This window comes from Lagenorhynchus albirostris, chromosome 14 (assembly GCF_949774975.1).
Source record: "Lagenorhynchus albirostris chromosome 14, mLagAlb1.1, whole genome shotgun sequence".
Lineage (NCBI taxonomy): Eukaryota > Metazoa > Chordata > Mammalia > Artiodactyla > Delphinidae > Lagenorhynchus > Lagenorhynchus albirostris.
In genome coordinates this window covers 37,846,633-37,866,813 of record NC_083108.1, presented here as the reverse complement: position 1 = coordinate 37,866,813, position 20,181 = coordinate 37,846,633, and the positions used below count along the sequence as shown (strand labels likewise).

Below are 20,181 nucleotides of genomic sequence, written 5' to 3'. Positions count from 1 at the left end.
AAGTCTGTGTTTATAGGAATCTCAAACTTGTCTTCTGAAGATGGGTCGAGTGTTGTGTATTTGTGTAAACTCGAGGCTAGTACCTTGCACATAGTTTAACTAAAAAGGAGGGGCTTGGCTGCATTTGAAGGGACTGTGAATGCAGATTCTCTGCCCACGAGGAGCTGCCGGGTTGCAGGCTGCTGCATGTTTTTGTAGGACCATGCAAGTGGTTTTCTTTTCTCCTTTAAAAGAATCAAAAAAAAAATTTTTAAGCCATACTTTCCCCTCTTATTTGGTCTCAAGAATAAAAAATATGATTGTTTCAGTACTATAATATAATTCCTGTGACTTCATATCACAATATTAAGTGTGCCCTGGTGAGATTTCTGTCCTCTTCTGCTCCAGCACAACCACAAAACCAGGAAGCGGGAAAGTACTGCGAGACTGGTATACATGAAGCCCTGATGGGGAGGGAACTCAGCCACTGAGCTGGTTACCCGCTCCTGTGCTGGTTCCTGGCTCCATTTTACCTTTGTCCACTGGCTTCCCCCTTTCTTCAAACCTCAAAGCCTTTGCTACCCTAGGTAGCCAGGACTCATGTTCTCCCCATTTATCTTCTCTCGTCTGCTCTGGGCTTCGGTCCTTCTCTGTAAAAGCGGGCTGAGCCCTCATGGGAGGAGAACTGGGGAGGGGGCCGTCCTTTTCCTTCCTTTATAAGAAGTGAAGTGAAAGGAAGCAAAGATGAGACAAGGTGTGGTGTACCTTGACATTCTGCTGACAAATAGCCTACACGCCCCCTTTGCTGACTCCTGTCTTCAGGGAAAAGCCATGTCTTGAATTGATACACAGCAAAACAGCTCTTTCTGATTACCCCACTATGTGTGTCCTTTCCCGATATGCAAAAACCTGTAAAAATAGCCATGGGAATGATCAAGCAGATTTGTGCTGTTACATTCCAGGGATTTCACTTCATGGGCACAGATTTTAAAAATTTCCCAACATGGTCAGGCATGAGTACACGGAACTCTGTGGAGTGGACCGGGTTTGGCAGTGAAATGTGTGTACCAGTCCAACAGAGTCAGACTTCATTGTTTTATTTCCCGTAAAGCCCTGTGACGTCACAGCATTTCAGGATACATTGTTGTTCTGTGTAGGTTCCTGCTTATCGAGAGCCTCTACCAGGTGTGGGTGTCTGAAGCGAACCGTCAAGTTGATTGACAGCAGGTAGGGTCACCTTGTTGACTCCTCTGATGCCCATGTATGTTTTGTCTCCTGTCTCCGTTAGGCGGGGCAAGAAGCACAGCATCATCCTAAGGACACAGCTGTCCGTGAGGGTCCACGCCTGCATCGGTGAGTGACATCTGCCGGAGGGGATGCTTGTCATCTGCCCTCAGTGATTAAACGTGATGATTAATGCCACTTACGGGAATGAAATGCAATAGTCACCATTTTGCTATCTATGCTGGGGTTAGCCCCTGTCATATATTGTTAGAGATTTGAGGGAAGCTGTTTCTGGCAAGGTTTGGAAACCCTGTCTCATTCTGGCTGCCTTTGCTGTTTGGTTTGTGAACAGAGCTCGAGGTAAGACAGACACATCGGTGATGAGGTTCTTTTTTGGCAATGCTGGGAGAGATGGGCTTCTTCCTGGGGCTCCAGCCAGTTGAAGTGACCTTTTTTTTTTTTAAATTTATTTTTTTATACAGCAGGTTCTTATGAGTCACCCATTTTATACACATCAGTGTATACATGTCAATCCCAATCTGAAGTGACCTTTACGTGCCTTCTGGTGGCTCTCTGCAGCTCCCTGTGGGGAAGTGGGGCCTGAAGCTCCAGGCTGTGGTCTCAGGAGATCGAAGGGAAGCCTCAGGTCAGTGCAGGACAGGGCACACGTGGATGCAGAGCAATACGGTGTTGAGCGGACGTATTTGTGGTTCAGATGGCTTGCCTGCGGCCACTCGGGAAACCCCACTGACGCCCATTCCTGCAGCCATTGATTTTCCGGGACCCATTGCTTTCCCCATTATACACGTGGGCTGAATGGTAACAAAAGTGGTAATTTATGCTAAGTAGACAGTCTCCATGGGAAGGTGTCCTCCTGGCATTGGGCCAAGTTGAGGCAAGTATGTAATATAAAAAGGAAAAAGAAAGGAACTCAATTTCATTTTATGCATAGAAGTTTTCCATATCTGAGTCATTTTGTGTTTATTTAATACATGTTGTGGTCTTAATTCAGGCCTGTAATTAGCAGAGCATCAATCATCCTGTCGAGGCCCAGTCTACACCTGGAGTGTGGCATGCATGGGTGGAGTGGAGGGAGTTGTTTCTGGTTCCTCTTCTTTCTCCCTGCTTTCCTGTTGGAGACCCAGGGATGGGATGAGGGAACAGCTGGATGTGGAGGGGAAGCTGTGTAATTTTACTTCATTTGGTGTGAAGTGGGTGAGGCTGCAGGTGTCCCGAGGGACAGTGTTTGTCTTACTCTGCGGTTGGCGCGTAATTGTGTAGCTGACACGTAAACCTCAGGGGCTGGAGGGTCAGGGTGTCAGGAGGGTTCGTGATCTCATTGGAGACAAAACGAGATCTGTAGGACCTTCATTACTGACCCTGCTCCTCAACTGCCTGTAGCACTGAGTGACCTTAAAATATGCACCAAAATATGCTTTGTTACTTGCTTTATATTTTTCAAATGATTTTATGTGTATAAATCATGTCTGCCTGAAGGAAAAGCCTGTGACCTATGACTTTGGATGAATTCCCTTCTGACCCTCATCCTGGATCTGGGACGAATCCAGGCACATACCATGTGCTGAATACAACCAATACTGAATATTGGTTGAAATATAGCTGATGACCAGCTGAGATTTGGGACATGAGTATGAATTGGTATTTCCCAGGAACAGTAAGGCTGTGGAAAGCAGATTTACAGTCAAACTGGCTAGATCAAAATCCTAATGAGCTAACTACCTTTTAACAAAATTCATTCTTTGGCAGTATACACTTAAAATGTTTGAAGTACAGGGTTTTTCTAACCAGCTTCCACATTATTGACTCACCGCATTAACTGGTGTATTGTTCTATGGTCCCATGTCATGCATGTAAACACACATCTCATCTCCATGGCACCTGAGCCCCAGCAGCCAGTCCAGCCCACTGTCTCTCAGGACGCCCAGGTCTTCCTATTTGAAGGGTTTAAACTGGGTGCTGACGGGATCAGCGTGTTTGTTCTCAAACCTGCTTATGCCAGTTGCGCTTACTATTGGAATTATGTAATTTAATGAAATGGGATGTGAACGTTTTATAAACTGATTAAGTACAGGTATACAGAGTCACTGCTGTGAGTATATTGGGAAAGATTCAAAATTAGTTACTACAAAAGCATTTCTGTCAACATGAGTGGGTTGTGATAACTACAGAAGGTGGGGGAATGTTGTAAAAATCCAGAAGGATTCTAGTCTTTGTAAGTTCTAAGACACTGAGATTGGGAATCATAGACTATATTATGTGAGTGGTTCATGAAGGAAGGTCCACGGGGAGTCCCATTAGACCTTTATTCAAAGAAAGGTCATGCCCCAAATGATGTGAGGGTGCATCTCCTGTGCTGTGTGCCTGGCAACCAACTGTGTCTCATCCCAGAGAAACAGGACGGTCAGTCACCATGGCTGCAAGTTAAAAGTCTTAAGGTGTGTATGTGTCATTTTTAAAAGATTTCTGCTTTAATCCATTTTCACCATTAATTAGTTCAGGCCTGAGTGTGTTGGATGAGAGGATTTGACTGTGTGAATTAACATCAATGCCCAAGAAGGCAAAGTTCTTCCTTTGTATTAAAAAACCCTCTTTCCCCTTCCACTTCCTGCTATTGGCAAGATCTGGAATAGATTTATTATAATAGCATTAAATATTATCCTTTGGTTTATGTGTAGACAAAGGAATGTATGCATCGTATGTGTGATGTACCAGCCCCCATTGTGACATATTCTTTCCCGTTCCAAATGGCAATATTAGATGAGATTTCTTCGGGATTAAAAAAAAAAAAACCAAACCGGGAACAATCTTCAGTTGAAAAGGCAAAGGAAAGCATGACAGGGGGAGAAAACCTTTTTCACATCAGTTGGTTTGGTCCTTGTTTCCTTTCAAGATATTTCCCCTCTTCACCATCTAAGAAATGATTGAGTGATTATAGGCATGAGACAGTGACTGCTGTCTTAGGCCTAGCACTATACACAGCTCCCCCAAAGACCTACCTTCCCACTGCACGATTGGACCGGAAGGATCCAGGATCACCTTAGGCTCATGGGCTTAAAATGCTATCAAGTAAATTTCTCCAAAATAATGTTTTCTTCACCCTATATTCTCTTCTCCTTTGTCCCTGTTTTAATTAAGTATAGAATGTTTAGAATCCAGGACAGCGTGTGGATGAATTGGAGGAGACATGCCTTTGGAATTCTCCAGTGTTACCTTTGGACCTCTGTACCCATTGGGATGAGAGTGGAGTGGAGCCTTCGTGGTTAGCAACCAGGCAAACCTCATGAGAAATGAAGGCCACGGGGCCCTGCTTTGATGGTCCCCGCAAGCAGCCGAGACAGGTCTTTGCTGATAGTAGGAAGCTGGAATGAGATTTTGGTACCTAGAGAGGCCTCAGGCTTTTTGTACCTCTGTGCTCCTCTCCACTGTATTACTTTGCACATTTTTAGTATGACTACTTTTTTTTTTAAACCTGATTTTTTTTCTTTTTTAAAAAATTTGTTGGCTGTGTTGGGTCTTTGTTGCTGCACGCGGGCTTTCCCTAGTTGCAGCGAGTGGGGGCTACTTTTTGTTGCGGTGCGCAGGCTTCTCATTGCGGTGGCTTCTCTTGTTGTGGAGCACGGGCACTAGGTATGCGGACTTCAGTAGTTGCAGCACTCGGGCTCAGTGGTTGCGGCACCTGGGCTCTAGGGTGCACAGGCTTCAGTAGTTGTGGCATACGGGCTCAGTAGTTGTGGTTCGCGGGCTCTAGAGCGCAGGCTCAGTAGTTGTGGCACATGGGCTTAGTTGCTCCGCAGCATGTGGAATCTTCCCGGACCAGGGATTGAACCCGTGTCCCCTGCATTGGCAGGCGAATTCTTTACCACTGCGTCACCAGGGAAGTCTCTAGTATGACCACTTGATGTAACATAAGGTAGCAAACAGTGCATACCTTGCCTTCTTAATCTAGCTTCAGCCCCTCAAAAAAACAATGGTCATATTGTGGGCATGAACTTAACAGATAGAAATAAAAAAATCTATGACCGGTATGTGACGTCTGCATTTAATGAGGTTAGCTAGAGAAAATAAATTTTTTGGTCCTAGCAAGTGATCCTGTTGCCAGACACCAGAAAAATGTTCAGAGGGCCAACTGGCTCTGATGACTAAGTCTCATAATGAAGAGAAAAGGAGTGGAAGAATTGTGGAATAAGGAATGGAATTGAGAATTTAAAAAAAAAGTAAGGTTTGAAGTCATTAGAATCCTAAAGTTAATATCTGAGTGTTTTCTACCAGCTGACTTCAAAGGCATTTTGTTCGGCTTAAAACCTCTGTGCTTCAGTTGTCTGAAGCAAACCCTGTCTTCTCATCAAGAAAATGAACCCTGTTGATTGATCCTCTGGGACTCATAATGCTGGCACTTTTCTTTTTTTTTCCTTTTTTAAAAATTGTTCTGCAGTACGCGGGCCTCTCACTGCCGTGGCCTCCCCCGTTGCAGAGCACAAGCTCCGGACGTGCAGGCCCAGCGGCCATGGCTCACGGGCCCAGCCACTCCGCGGCATGTGGGATCTTCCCGGACCGGGGCACAAACCCGCGTCCCCTGCATCGGCAGGCGGACTCCCAACCACTGCGCCACCAGGGAAGCCCTGGCACTTTTAAGTATCCAGCATTGAGTAAAACAAAAGGATAAAAAATTGGCTGAAGATTCCCAAGTGTCATTGGTGCTCATAGTCAGGAAGAACATCCCAGTGCAAAGCGTCTTTAGACTTTTTAGAGGCATTTCCCCCAAACCTCTGAGATGACGGGGTCTGCCCGTAAGATTGAGGTGAGCTCGGCAGAAGCTGACAAGGTGGCCGAAGGGATTAAGCTCTCCACGAGATGAGTCTCATCTCTCATTAAAGGTCAAATCACAGGGATAAAGATATTTTTTAAGGCAAGAAAACCACGTAGGAGAAGACTGCTTCATCCACTGATCAGAAATGTAGTCATTTTCCAGCAACAGAAACATCAACAGAGCGGGGCATCAATATATCATTTGCAAAGCATTTTCCTCTCGAAGGCAAAGTCATGCAGCTGTGTGCTTTGCACTACTCTGTCACAGCAAAGAGCCGAATGACAAACAGTGGAGCATTTCTTCAAGAACCTTCTAGTACAAGAGTGACTGTGGGGATTCAGCTCAAGTGCCAGCCAATGTAGAGACGGTGGCTCCCTGGGCACAGTGTTGAGAAGGATCCTGAGGCTATGTGGAGTCTAATGGGGAAGGACCCTGTCTCAGTGCCGGCTTTCACTGGCGGTGATGGAGGTAGTGTGTGAGTGTGTGTGGTGCAGACAGCAGCTCAGGGGCTCCTGGTGAGGTACAGGTTCTGTCCAGTGTCTGAACCCCCTCTAGGTATGGTGTAAAGGGCCCTGGGCTTCTGCATGCAGAGGGTGGGGAATGGAGCCGTGATCCCTGAGCCCTGCCATCAACCCACCTTGTTCCCCAGTCCCTTTCTCAGGTTCTGCCTTTCTTCTTATGCCTGTGAATACGAGCAGGGCTGCTCCGTCCTCTCCACCTTGCCGAGCTTTCTGACTCACTGTCTTTCCCTCTCTGCTCAGTGTGAGCTGGGCCCTCCAGGCCCTGCAGGGAGGCTCCCCTCCAGCTACCTTTTCCCATGTTACCCTCACCCCTCAGGCGGGTTGCTGAGTGTCACCTGGATTCCCATGTGGTCCTTACTGCTTCTTGATGTGGACTCTTTGGGGCTCCCATGAAAACTAGGCCTTCTGCTAACATCAGAATGCCTTTTGGACGCTCTTGGGCCTAGTAGCACCCGGGTGGTGCTTCTGTGTTAGCTAATAAAGAAGAGGAGCCCCTGGCACCGTGGATGCAGAGGCACCGTGGCCTGTGCAGTGACACGCATTAGCTTGGGTGACCAGCCCGTCTGGGTGCTGGGGTGGAGGCCCGCACAGGTGCTGCTGGCGCCCTGTTGCCCGAGGTGGCAGGGCCCCCACTGCCCACTGGGTATCTGCAGGAACAGAGTAGAACAGTCTGTTCTCTGAGCAGGAGACACCTCTAGAGTCATTCCTTCCCCTCTTGGGCCCCCTGCCCGTCTTCCTCTGACTCTAGGTCTTGGACCTGGGCTTCTTGCCGACTGTGTCCCGCATCCCACAGGAGGCCGGTTCTGTTCTTGTCCTGCCTCTGCAGCCTTGGGTTAGGGGTGGGGTTCCCTCCTGCCCTGTTAGTGGATGTCACAGTGGCCAAACTCACAGTGTCCTGACCAAACTCTTCGCTAGTGGGTTTAGGTGCAGTGGGTCACATTTCCTGTTTTCTGTCCTTTGCTGTAGGGATGCAATGATTCTCCATAAACCCTGGAGCCCACTCCCGTTCCTGCTGTCTTTCTGCAGAGCCCTGAGTGGCTGGCGGTGGTCTTGGCACAAGACGGGCCTGGGTTTGAAATCCTGAGTCTCCCTTTGCAGAAGGAGACTGGTGCCTGTATTTTTTTTTTAAAACCTCCTGCCTTTTATACCCCAGCAAGTCTGTGACCCATTTTTGCCCAGAGTTTGCACTCTAGGTAAAAACAAGCTCTCTGGATTAATCAGATTAAACACTTCTTATCATCTGCTTCCTATTAATCTGTCTCAGCTCCCAGATGACAGACCCCACAGGATGTCCATGTGTCTAGAAGGCCGTTGGGTCTGGGCTGGGGGAGGTCGGCTTGTCAGCCTCTCCCCACTCTGTGTAGGGTGGCTCCTCTAAGGTGCCTTACAGTCAAACGGTGATTGACAGATGTGCCCCCTCCCCGACAAAAACAGAAGAAAGGATATGGGAAGGATGTGAAACATACCACTAGCTTGTCAAACAACATATCTGTCACAAATGCTATAGAGTAGATAGATAGATCAGGAAGGATTTGTTGCCAAAAATTTAAAAACAGCTAGAGAATGAATTTAAAGAATTGCTCTACCATCTGCAGACATGCAGGTAAACATAAATATGGGGGTGAATAAAGAAAAGGAGACACAAACGTATGAGAGAGCACGAGAACCTTCCAGGTACAGCTGGAAACTCAGGTCAGCTATGGAAATTAAGAGGCATCAAGAAAGGGAATATGGACACGAGCAAATGTGAGTTGCACAGGCAAGAAAAGCAGGTGTATCAGCGTCCCTTTTGGCAGGTTTATTTCGTGTTTGTGCTCTCCACCCCTGACCCAAGAATTTTACCTTATTTAAATGATTTATTCATTGCCCCTATAGGACTTTGTTAACTCTCCTCTCTAAGGATCTCTAGATGTTGAATGATAGAATTTGAATGTTGCCTTGGAACCATTATCATTGTCTTTGCTCTGCATTGTCCTAGTGAAATTCTAGCCAACAAAAAAATTGACACTGGAGAATGTAGTCGTACTGGTGGAGACACCTGTAGCAGATGTTATAAGACAAGTTTAAACCATGTGCTGCCAGTTAGACTCCAAACAGGGGTTGTTCTAGAAAACAACCCCTGGTAAAGAAGCCACCGTGCTTTCGATTTCTTCAAGAGTGTCCTGGGACTTCCCTGGTGGTACAGTGGTTAAGAATCTGCCTACCAATGCAGGGGACACGGTTCGATTCCTGGTCTGGGAAGATCCCAAATGTCGCGGAGCAACTAAGCCGGTGAGCCGCAACTACTGAACCTGCGCTCTAGAGCCCGTGAGCCACAACTACTGAGCCCACGTGCCACAGCTTCTGAAACCCACGTGCCTAGAGCCCATGCTCTGCAACAAGAGAAGCCACCGCGATGAGAAGCTCACACACCACAAGGAAGAATAGCCCCACTCGCCGCAACTAGAGGAAGCCCGCGTGCAGCAATGAAGACCCAACATAGCCCAAAATTAATTAATTAATTAATTATTTAAAAAAGAGTGTCTTTCCTATAATGCTTTCCACTCACAGGTCTGCCCCGCATGTGGGGTGCAATGCAAACTCTTGTTCCTGGCTCCCTGCGCTTGTGCCGATCCCCGTGAAGAGACAGACTCGTTCTTACCATGGATCAATAAAAGTGTATGTCAGGAAACAAATGCTTTGTCTCATTACTAGAGACATTGATATCCAGAGGGCTTGGGAGCTGAAAAGTAAGATGGATGGCTTGCAAGTGTCCTGCTACATGGAGATTCTCCAGGGATTGGGTGTACACTCATGTACTTTTCAGGTCTTTCCGAGAGACTTGGAGAAAACAGATTTTTGGGGAGGCGGATTCTTTGGGCATTTTACCAATTTCTGTTGTGTTAGAAATACCTAATGGGAAGTATTTTAACTTGGAAAAAAACACATGGAAAGCATTAGTAGTTCAGCAAAACATGCAGCCAGTTGAAGATTTAATTCAAAGGAGAAAAAAAGGTGTTGGAGAATTTGTTAAAGTGCTGTTGGTCTCCAGTTCACATAATAGAGTAATAGCGACGAAATGGCAAAGGAGAAAATTAAGGTTAGTATAACTGAAATCTTGTTAGCATCACTGAAAAGAACAAATTCTGTTGTTAATTATACCCAGAGGTGATATGATGTGTCTGTATCCTAGTAACTGCACTGTGATGGTGTGGGCAGGAAGGGGGTGTACTTTACAAGGATGTAGGGGAATCTTTGTGGGACGAAGTATAGTGCTAGGTGTGCATTTAACACTTTAGTCATTTCCTAGTCTTTTAGAAAGCTTCCACTTTAGATTCAATGGTCAACTTAATAACAGTCTTAAAATTAGATAATGCAGCTACCAGTATTTCAAAAGTTGTAAAATGCTACAGAGATGATTAGTTTGAGAAGAACTAACCCTAACCCTAAACTGTAGATTGTTTATCTCAGCCATTTAAAAAAGGTCATGTGAACCACGTTCACTGAATGACACCGTTGCAGTTTTTCCTTTCTCACCCACGTTTCACGGACCCTCACTAGCCCTCCTGAGCCTCGGGAGGGGCTGAGACAGGTGGGCATTTTCTCAAGGCCATGTGCTTGGGAGGTGCAGGGAGTAAGGCTTGACGCTCTCGATTCCCTGACTGGTGGTCTTTGCCCTGGCCTGCTGCTTCTCTTTTTAGGCCATTTTATATAGTCTTTAGCCCTTTTCTAGATATGTGATTGCAGATACCAATGCAACTTTCTGGTTTGAAAAGTCTGAGAAAGGCTGCCGAAACATCTAAGGTAACGTTTTCCCTAAGTGAAATTTCACCAGGCTTCAAAGGACGGTCTTGCAGTCGAGTTCCCGTGTGCTTCGCAGATTGTCTTAGGGAAAAGCAAACAGCCAAGAGAAATGGATCTCACCCTTCAAGAGCTGACCACGTTTAGTAATGCAGTTAAAATCCCTTCTTCTGAGCTGGGCTGCCGACTCCTGGAGATGGAGTTGGAGCTTCTGGGTCCCTTCCAGGCTACATCCTGACCCACTGGACACACGGCCTCTCGTTTTGGGCTTCGTGTTGGGAAGTCCCTGGAAATCGTTGCCTCTGGCTTTAGGAGCTGCCCAAAAGGAACAGAAGGGCTCTGGGCTGGAAGCCATGAGTCTTCCTGTTCCTGGTTTGGAGATCTGGTTCTTATCTGGGAAGATCTATGAGGTAGGGATTCTGTGTTGGGTAGAGGCTACCTCTTGAGTATTGAAGGTGGACTGTTTTGTGTCCAGCCTACAGAAGCTGACCTCAAATTATTTGTTGAGTAAATAAAGCCTCTTGTGATACTGTGGTTTGTATTAAGAAATGTGTATTTGGTCTTCATCCTGTTTCTGACACAGAGCTCCTAAAGCCCTTGGAATTTCCTAAGTGATGAGAGCGACAAAGATGTTTTTTGTTATATTAACAAGGTGACGTTTGGACCCCCATCTAGGGATGGGGGCTGGTTGCCAGTGGAGCCAACCATGTGATTAGAGGGTTGGAACTTTCCGATTTACCTCCTGGCCTTTGGGGAGATAAGAGGGGCTGGAGATTGAATGAATCACCAGTGGGCAATGATCTAATCAGTCATGACCATATAATGAAGCCTCCATTAAAAACCCCAAAAGGATGGGTTCAGAGAACTTCTGGGTTGGTGAACCCATGGAGATTCAGGGAGAGTGGCAGGCGAGAAGAGGGCATGGAAGATCCTTGCCCTTTCTCTTTCCTTTGCCCTGTGCATCTTTTCCATGTGGCCGTTCCTGAGTTACATCCTTCTCTAATGAACTGGTGACCTAGTGAGTAAAATGTTTCTCTAAGTTCTGTGAGCTGCTCTAGCAAATTAATCAAACCCAAGGAGTGGTTCATTGGAACCTCTGATCTATTGCTGGTTGATCAGAAGCATGGGTGACAACCTGGACCTGGGATTGGCCTCTGAAGTGGGGTGGGGGCAGTCTTGTGGGACCACTTGTAGGACAACTACTGAGCCCAGGTAGATAGTGTCAGCATTGAGGTGAATTGTAGGACACCCAGCTGGTGGGCTGAGGATTGCTTGCTGGTGTGGGGAACACACACACACACACACACACACACACACACACACACACACACACACACACACACACACACACACACACACATTGGAATTGGGTCCAGGAACCCAAAAGAGCCACTGAGAAGACTGCGGAACTGACGTGTATTTAAGTTTAATTCGTTTGCTTCAGAAATGAATTTCTTTGGTATTTTCTTAGAAAGAAGAATAAAAGGCAGTAAATAGAATGTGAAAGTAAATAGAAAGTAACAAAGCTGTGGAAGTGGGTAGAATGTCATTTAAAGAGTGTTTCCAGGAGGACCGTCAGGTCTTGTGTGAAGCTGGAGAGACACAGTCCGTGGTTGCTCATGGCCTGGGTGCTAGGCAGAGCGATGTGAGTGGGGCCTGAGGGGCCACTCGCTCCCTCTACCCTGGGTGGTCTGGGCCCCCCGTGGAGCTGTGACCTTTAAGTCTGGGTCCTGTGGTTGGAGGTAAGATGGTGGTGATTTGGGCTAACGACCTGATATAAGACTCCTCTGGGGAACAGAGCCTGCATCACTTCTTTTAAGGAATGAGGTGGGATGCTCCTGGCCCCAAATGTAACAAGCTGATGACAGACCATTGAAGAACAAATGAAGGAGATGGTGAAGCGTCATGAAGGGTGATCGTGGATGTTCCCGTGACCAGTGGTCGAGTGTGCCTCAGTGGGCATGCTGGTTCCGATTGTTCAGAGTGGGTGTAGCCAAGGCCTGGCGGGTGACCCATGCAGGCGGCATATGAGGACTTTTGAGAGCCCTTCTAGCCCGACTGTCCCCTGTTCTTTGGCAGTCTCCTTCCTGGGTGAGTGAGGTGTGTGCCCTAGATGTCACCTAGGGATGGATGGATGGATGAATGGAAAGAGCACAGGGATTTAGGTCTGAAGATTTTGTCTGAAAGCAGATTCAATGTCATTATGAATCACGCTGCTCTCCCTGCCACGGCGCCGTTGTCCAGGGAAGGAGGACAAATGCTGGCTTTGCCTGGGGTGTTTTGGGGGGCATTGTGCTGCATCTGAGTCACCCCCAGGCCCTGTCAGCTGCCACTGTTGAGCACCTGCTTTGTGCAGGGTGCTTGACATAGGTTATGTCATTTATTGTCCTGACACATTTGTTATCCTTACTTTACAGAAGAAGAAAGTGAGATTCAAAGACGTTTGGTAGCTTGCCCAGCGACAGAGGGCTGGACAGCAGAGCTGGATTCAAATCCACATCTGTCCACTGTTGAATGGAAGAGTACAGTTTTGTTACTTTTTACCAAGTTTTTCTTTTATAAAAGCAGAAAGGGCAATTTCCACTGCATTCCCTTCCCACCAGACACTAAGTGAAGTGCTCTGTAGATATTATCTCCTTTAATCCTCACAACAACCTCTGAGGGGGATTACTGTTCCCATTTAACATAGGAGGAGACTGAGGCACTCGTGGTCTGATTGCTTGGCCAAGGTGCTGAGGGGAGTATATGACAGAGCTGAGATACTCACCAGGTCTTCCTGACTCCAGGGCCTGCCCTCGCGCTAGCTGGCCTTGATCGGGTGCTCACCGTGCTCCAGGCCTCTGCTGAGCCCTTCGAGAGAACACAGGCTCTAGAGTCAGACCTGCCTCTGAGGAGCTGTGTGACCTTCAGCAAGTAACCTCACCTCTCTGAGCCTCCATGTCCTCATTTATCAAGAGGGAATGATACCATCTCCTTAAAGCATCATTATGAGGATTAAATATTTCACTGGTGCTGGATCCAGTTTTTAAAAACAAAGCTTATATCGTGTATTGATTTGTGGGCTCAGAGAACGGGTATGTGCTTTAGAATCAGACAAATTGGGGTTTGAATGCCAGCCCTGCCTCTGTGTGTCTATGAGTAGGTTACTCAACCCTTTGAGGTCTATCTGCTTATTTGTGACAGAGAGGACAAGGGGGTCCTGGTGCCTGCTCCCTGGCAGTGATATAAATATTTATGGAGATAGTGTGTGTACAGGCCCAAGCATGGTGCCCAACACGTGCTACCTGGGGTAAATGGTGGTGAATATCATCATCATTTTCACAAAGTTTGTGTTTTGTTGCTTTACAGCTTGTTAGAGCAACATTGAAATGTAATTATCCAGTGGTTCTTAAAGGAAATTACCTTTAGGGTGTCTGATTTATTCTCAGACAGAACTGACTTGTATGCAATGCATGTCTTCTCTCCAATTCTTGAATGACCCTATGTTCCTTATCCAGAACTGGATCTCAGGATTGTATTAAATGTTAAAATGCAACAATGAATTGTAGAACTCTTAAATATGAAACGCAACTAATACTGAACTAATGTATTCAAAGTATGTTTTACCCGCTGCCCTTTTCTGATTGGCAGATTTGAAACTATAGGTCAGTAAATTTCCATTAACATTCTCTTTGATATTACACAATGGAGTTGGCCAACCCAAGAAATGAAGGGCCACTCTGAGTCTTATGTAGCTAGTGACATTGGGGTCATTTTTGTGGTTCTCTTCTCTTTAATTATCCTGGTTTTGATACATTTTTGAATGCTTCAGTTTTGGCAGACATCAAATAGCATGTTTACTGAAAAACTCTCATCTTCATTGAAATGAAGTGGGTTTTGTGTTAGTGAAGGCAGCTTTTCTCCCCCATTCTTTGTGTTCCCAGATCGTGTTCTCCAGAAGGGACTGCTGAAATAGAGGATAAAGCTTCTCAGAAATCAGACAGTCAAATGTATGAAAAGAAATAAAAACCCCATAACATAATGCCTAGTGCTAGTTACATTGTATCATAATTTTAGGGTTGAAAAATTATGCTCTAAGCACCATAAAAGTAGTAAAAAAAATTCTATATGAGTTGACATTTACAAAATGCTCAGAGATGAGCTGTTCCAATTGTATCTAAAAATACAATCAGTATGTTTGTTAACAACTATACTAGTGATGGTAAACTTTCAGTACACATATAACAGTGATATTGTCAACTGACTCAGTATCCTGGGGATTTTAAAAAATGACTTGTTTGGCCTAGGTTTCTTTAAACAGCTGTCCCATGATGTCATGTGCTGGCCTCTCCTGCCCCTAATTTCCCTGCAGTGAGCTGGTGGCTCAGGGCGCCTGGGTGTGGGGAGTGGGTGATTGGGTTGGTGAGGGTGATATGGGTGGCCTTTGTCCCCTTCACCAGGCGTTGGCTCCGAGGACTCTGAGGCCACCAGGAAGCAGTGCAGAGTGCCACGGAGTGCTTTGCACTTCATCAGAAAGCCAGAAAAACAATTACCAGCTCATTAGGGACTCTACAGAGGAGCTCACAAAGCTGCCTGGCTAGGGATTGCCAAGGCTGGGTGAATCACTGATGTAATTTGTGCTGTAGATTTTTTTTTTTTTGCGGTACATGGGCCTCTCACTGTTGTGGCCTCTCCCGTTGCGGAGCACAGGCTCCGGATGCGCGGCTCGGCGGCCATGGCTCACGGGCCCAGCCGCTCCACGGCATGTGGGATCTTCCCAGACCGGGGCACGAACCCGTGTCCCCTGCATGGGCAGGCGGACTCTCAACCACTGCGCCACCAGGGAAGCCCTGTGCTGTAGATTTTTTTTTTGGATAGAAGATAGTGAAATCTTGAAGAGAAGTGTGTCTGTTGAGATGGCCTCCCAGAATGCCTGAAACAACTCAGGCCAGGCTTCTTGAGGGCAGAGTACTGGTATGTGCCCACTGCAGGTATCTGGATGGGGGAGTCAGGGGCAGCTTGGCCTTGGGGTTCTAGTTGCAGCCCTGCCTCCCCTCGACTCTCCTCCAAGGTTTGGGATTCAGTCCTTTCCAGAGTCTGACTTGAGGCCTGGCCTTTGTCAGGACTCTTAGGGGGCTCCAGGCTGTGGCATCCTGCTTGGGGGGCTTAGGGAATGTGGGGTTCTCACTCATGGGCAGGGCAGTCGGGCCTTGTGGGAAGGACTTGTGATGTCACCTGCCTAGACTCCAAGATTAAATATTTAAAACATATCAGTTTTTATTTTATATAATCCTCCTTTGGCATGTCTTCATTTTTCTTAAACAAATGGCTTAGAAGACAAAATAAGAAATAAAAAATAAATAAAAAAGCAGGTGTCCTGGAGAGGTCCTGCTGAGGTCTGGGGGCCCAGACTGTAGCTGAGGGTGTTGGTCCCTCTTCAGGGGTGTCCTGGTTGAGGGGAGCTGGCAGGTAAGGGTGGAGCCCTGGGAGACAGGATTCTGATTCCAGTACCAGCATCGTCAGGGGGCCAGGCCCGGGACATGCCACTGACTTCTTCATAAATGGAGACCCTTGCGTTTCCCTTCGGAGCTGCTGAAAGGACTGATGAGCCTGGAGGCTGTTTTAGCTCAAGAACCCGGCATCCAGCTGCCCTGCAGGATTTCCGTGAACAGGAGCTTTGTTGCTGCTACTGTCAAGATTAAACAGTAACTTAGGGGTGGGATTTAAAATATCACTGTCATTTACATGACTGTAATGTGAGAAATATTCAGCTTTCCATCTGACTTAGAAAATAACTCATCAACATTTATGAAATGCTTCCTGGGGGCCACCACTGTGTGAAGTGCTATAAAGGAAATAAATAGGTACATAGTAAATGCAGTACAAATATGAACCAATTCCCTCTACTTAAAAAAAATTTTTTTTTAATTGAAGTATAGTTGATTTACATGTTGTGTGAGTTTCTGGTGTACAGCAAAGTGATTCAGCTATATATATATATATATATATATATATATATATATACACAGACATATACACACACACATATATATACACATGTGTGTGTTTTTGTATATAGATATATTGTTTTTCAGATTCTTTTCCATTATAGTTTATTACAAGATATTGAATATAGTTCCCTGTGCTATACAGTAGGACCTTGTTGTTTATCTATTTTATATTATAGAATAGTTTATATCTGCTCATCTCAAACTCCTAATTTATCCCTCCCACCTTTCCCCTTTGGTAACCATAAGTTTGTTTTCTATGTCTGTGAGTCTGTTTCTGTTTTGTAAATAAGTTCATTTGTATCAGTTTTAGATTCCACATATAAGTGATATATGATATTTATCGTTCTCTGTTTGACTTACTTTACTTAGTATGATAATCTCTAGGCTCATCCATGTTGCTACAAATGGCATTATTGTTTTCTTTTTTATGACTAGTATTCCATTGTGTGTATGTGTGTGCATATATATATATATATATATATATATATATATATATATTTAGGACATTTAGGTTGCTTCCATGTCTTGGCTGTTGTAAATAGTGCTGCTGTGAACATTGGGGTACATGTATCTTTTTGAGTTAGGGTTTTCATCTTTTCTGGATATATGCCCAGGAGTGGGATTGCTGCGTCATATGGTAGTTCTATTTTTAGTTTTTTAAGGAACCTCCATACTGTTCTCCATAGTGGCTGCACCAATTTACATTCCCACCAACAGCATTAGCAGGGTTCCCTTTTCTCTACAACCTCTCCAGCATTTATCATTTGTAGACTTTTTGGTGATGGCCGTTCTGATTGGTGTGAGGTGATACCTCATGGTAGTTTTGATTTGCATTTCTCTAACACTTAGCGATTTTGAGCATCTTTTCATGTGCCTATTGGCCATCTGTATGTCTTCTTTGGAGCATTGTCTATTTAGGTTTTCTGCCCAGTTTTTGACTGGGTTGTTTGTCTTTTTGTTATTGAGCTGTATGGGCTGTTTGTATATTATGGAAATTAAGGCCTTATCTGTTGCATTGTTTGCAAATATTTTCTCCCAGTCTGTAGGTTGTCTTTTCATTTTGTTTATGGTTTCCTTTATAAGCTGTGCAAAAGCTTATAAGTTTGGTTAGATCCCATTTGTTTATTTTTGCTTTTATTTCTATTGCCTTGGGAGACAGACCTAAGGAAACATTGGTACGATTTAGGTTAGAGAATGTTTTGGCTATGTTCTCTTCTAGGAGTTTAATGGTGTCATGTCTTATATTTAAGTCTGTAAGCCATTTTGAGTTTATTTTTGTATATGGTGTGAGGGAGTGTTCTAACTTCATTGATTTACATGCAGCTGTCCAGCTTTCCCAACATCACTTGCTTGAAGAGACTGTCTTTTCTCCATTGTATATTCTTGCCTTCTTTGTCATAGATTAATTGGCCGTAGATATGTGGGTTTATTTCTGGGCTCTCTAATCTGTTGCATTGATCCAGATGTCTGTTTTTGTGCCGATACCATGTGCTGTTTTGATTACTGTACCTTAATAATATTGTCTGAAGTCTGGGAGCAGTTCCCTCTACTCTTGATTCTAACTGGAAGCTGTGTGCTTGAAGTTTCCAGCTCTTCCCTGAGTGCTGGATCTATTGTTGAGATGTGTGCTGTGTCCACTGGATACCTGAGCTTCATCCCATGTCCGTCTCCCATCCCCCATTCGAAGGGCTCCAGCCCACGTACCTTCTCTCCCCAGTGCTTTCAGCACAGTATATTCACCGTTCACCTCTTGCTTCTCCAGGTGTGTGATCTTTCCGTGTCCTGTTTCCCAGTGATGCTCTGTGACCCTTAAGGGCAGGGATGGAGGATCTTCTTCTCTCTGGGGGCAGAGGAGTAAAGGGAACTCAGAGGAGGAAGGATTTTGGGGTTTCTAGAAGCCAATCATAGAACTACGCTGAGCCTCAATTTTCCCACCTGAACTTGGGGACATGGTTCATTTAAATATGGGAAAATTCTCTGTATACATTTAAAAAGTATTTTGGGGGGTCTTTTTAATAGTTTGGTTACATTGGGCTTTCTCTTAAATATTTTGTCTTTTTGTTGTGTTTTTCTCCAAGGATATTTGCTCATAAAGTTTTAATTATACTCTTCATTTCTCTGCTCCTGATTCTGTAACATGACATGTCTTTCCGACTTTTCAGTGATTCTTCAACTAGACGTGAGGCCCAACCTAAGCAGAGAAAACCAAATAAAACTTCTGGAGTCCCCACATGCCTCCCTTGGTCCGTTGTCTCCCAGATAGAAACAGAAAATGGACACAGTATGTTTTTGAGTCTGTAGCTCAGCTCCATGAAAGGCCCAGGATGTCAGATTGGGGCAGGCAGCCCTCAATTCCTACCTGATCCTGCAAGGTGCATTTTTTTTCCTTCCTTATTCCTTAGGAGGGCAACACTCCCACACCCAAGAATTGAAGAAATCACCTCCGTATTTCCAAGTGAACTTACCTAGTTCCGTATTGTCCTTTCCTAGAGGATTGAATGCTAAAAAGGTGCTCCCTATACACATAGCCCCTAGGATGCTGTGGCATGTATTTTCATTTTCCTCTGATGTGAGTACATCTCAGGGAAGCCTTATGTCCCACTCTTCCTACTTCTAGAGAGAGCAGGGAATTCTACTCAGCTCCCCAAGAGGACACTGTGGCCTCCCCTGGACCCCTTCACTCCTGCCCCAGGAGAGATGGGTGGGTATGGGAGAAAGCAGTGAGCGGGTAAGGCCCAGGCTCTCCGTCTTCTTCGTGTGTCCTGTTTTGAGGACCCTCAAGGTCTTTGCTCTGCCACGAGCGAGCAGCCTGCCCCTGTGGTGGGCCGGTGGTCATTCCCTGAGCTGCTAGGAAGCCCTCTGGCCCCAGGTGCAAGGCCAGCTCTCTCCTGAGCTGTGTCAGTGGTCTTCTGGCTCCATTAGTCTGCCTGGTGTGCCTCTTTTCCCACATGCTTCTGAATTCAGGGGGGAAGGTCCACAGTGTTATCCCTGGACCCCGTTAGCCCCACAGAGAAGGTCTCTGCAGACGGGGCTCAGGAGTTGGGGATGTGAGTACTTTTAGCTCTAGCCCTTCTCCTGAAGGCGTGGAGCTGCATTGTCAAGCAGCTTGGAGAGATGAGCTGTGTACATGGAAGAAAGGGGTGATGTGTCCAGAGCGGGGATGACAGGCAGCTGCTCCTGCCTTTCTTTCCTCTGCAGGGATCGCGGCTCAGAGCAGGATGTCTGTGCCAGGCTAAATTAAAACTGGAGATGCCCTGAGTTTTGTTCTTTTTAAGGCTAAAGCATTTGAGGTTAAAGGGAGGGAGTGAGTCTAAAATAAAATGTGACTCTGTCGAGGGCATGCAGCCAGATGCCCTCCTGGCGCTCGCTGCTGTACAGGAGGAGATGGAGCCTGTTCCAGGGCTGGGGTCCTGCTCTGTGTGCACCATGGCCGCTGTGCCGAGTCCTGCCTGTTTTGATTTTCTGGGAGCACATCCTATATACCCTTGATATTTTCAGTTAACACTTGTCTGAATAATGTAAAAAAGCAGTTTAGCCCATCACACTCTGGCCTCTGCAGCTTGGTGTATCAAGGTATGAACAAGACATGGTTTTGAGATTTGCAGCATATTTACTTGAGAAAAGTCCCTTTGTGAGTGACTGATGTAGCAGAGGACACACGTTCACTGGTGACAGTGGTTCTGTTATGTCTGGCATGACTCTCCACTCAGAGCATTCTGAGGGGGAAGAAGGAAGTTAGTAAACTAATAAACCCTGGTACCTGGTGTAATTGTGTAATAGAATTTATGGAGAGATTGCCAGATTTGGGGGGAAATAACCACTGGACCACATGGACCAATCATGTGTCATTCATGAATGA

The 20,181-nt window shown here is 45.9% G+C and overlaps 1 protein-coding gene across 8 annotated transcripts in view; it reads left to right on the top strand.

Moving 5' to 3' along the window:
* Window positions 1-20,181, top strand: part of FHOD3 (formin homology 2 domain containing 3) — a 492,532-nt gene that overhangs the window by 72,342 nt on the left and 400,009 nt on the right. For all 8 annotated transcript variants that reach the window (XM_060121093.1, XM_060121091.1, XM_060121090.1 and 5 more), the window contains exon 3: window positions 1,268-1,332. In XM_060121093.1, the coding sequence (XP_059977076.1) occupies window positions 1,268-1,332 (65 nt within the window). The remainder of the gene's footprint in view (window positions 1-1,267; window positions 1,333-20,181) is intronic.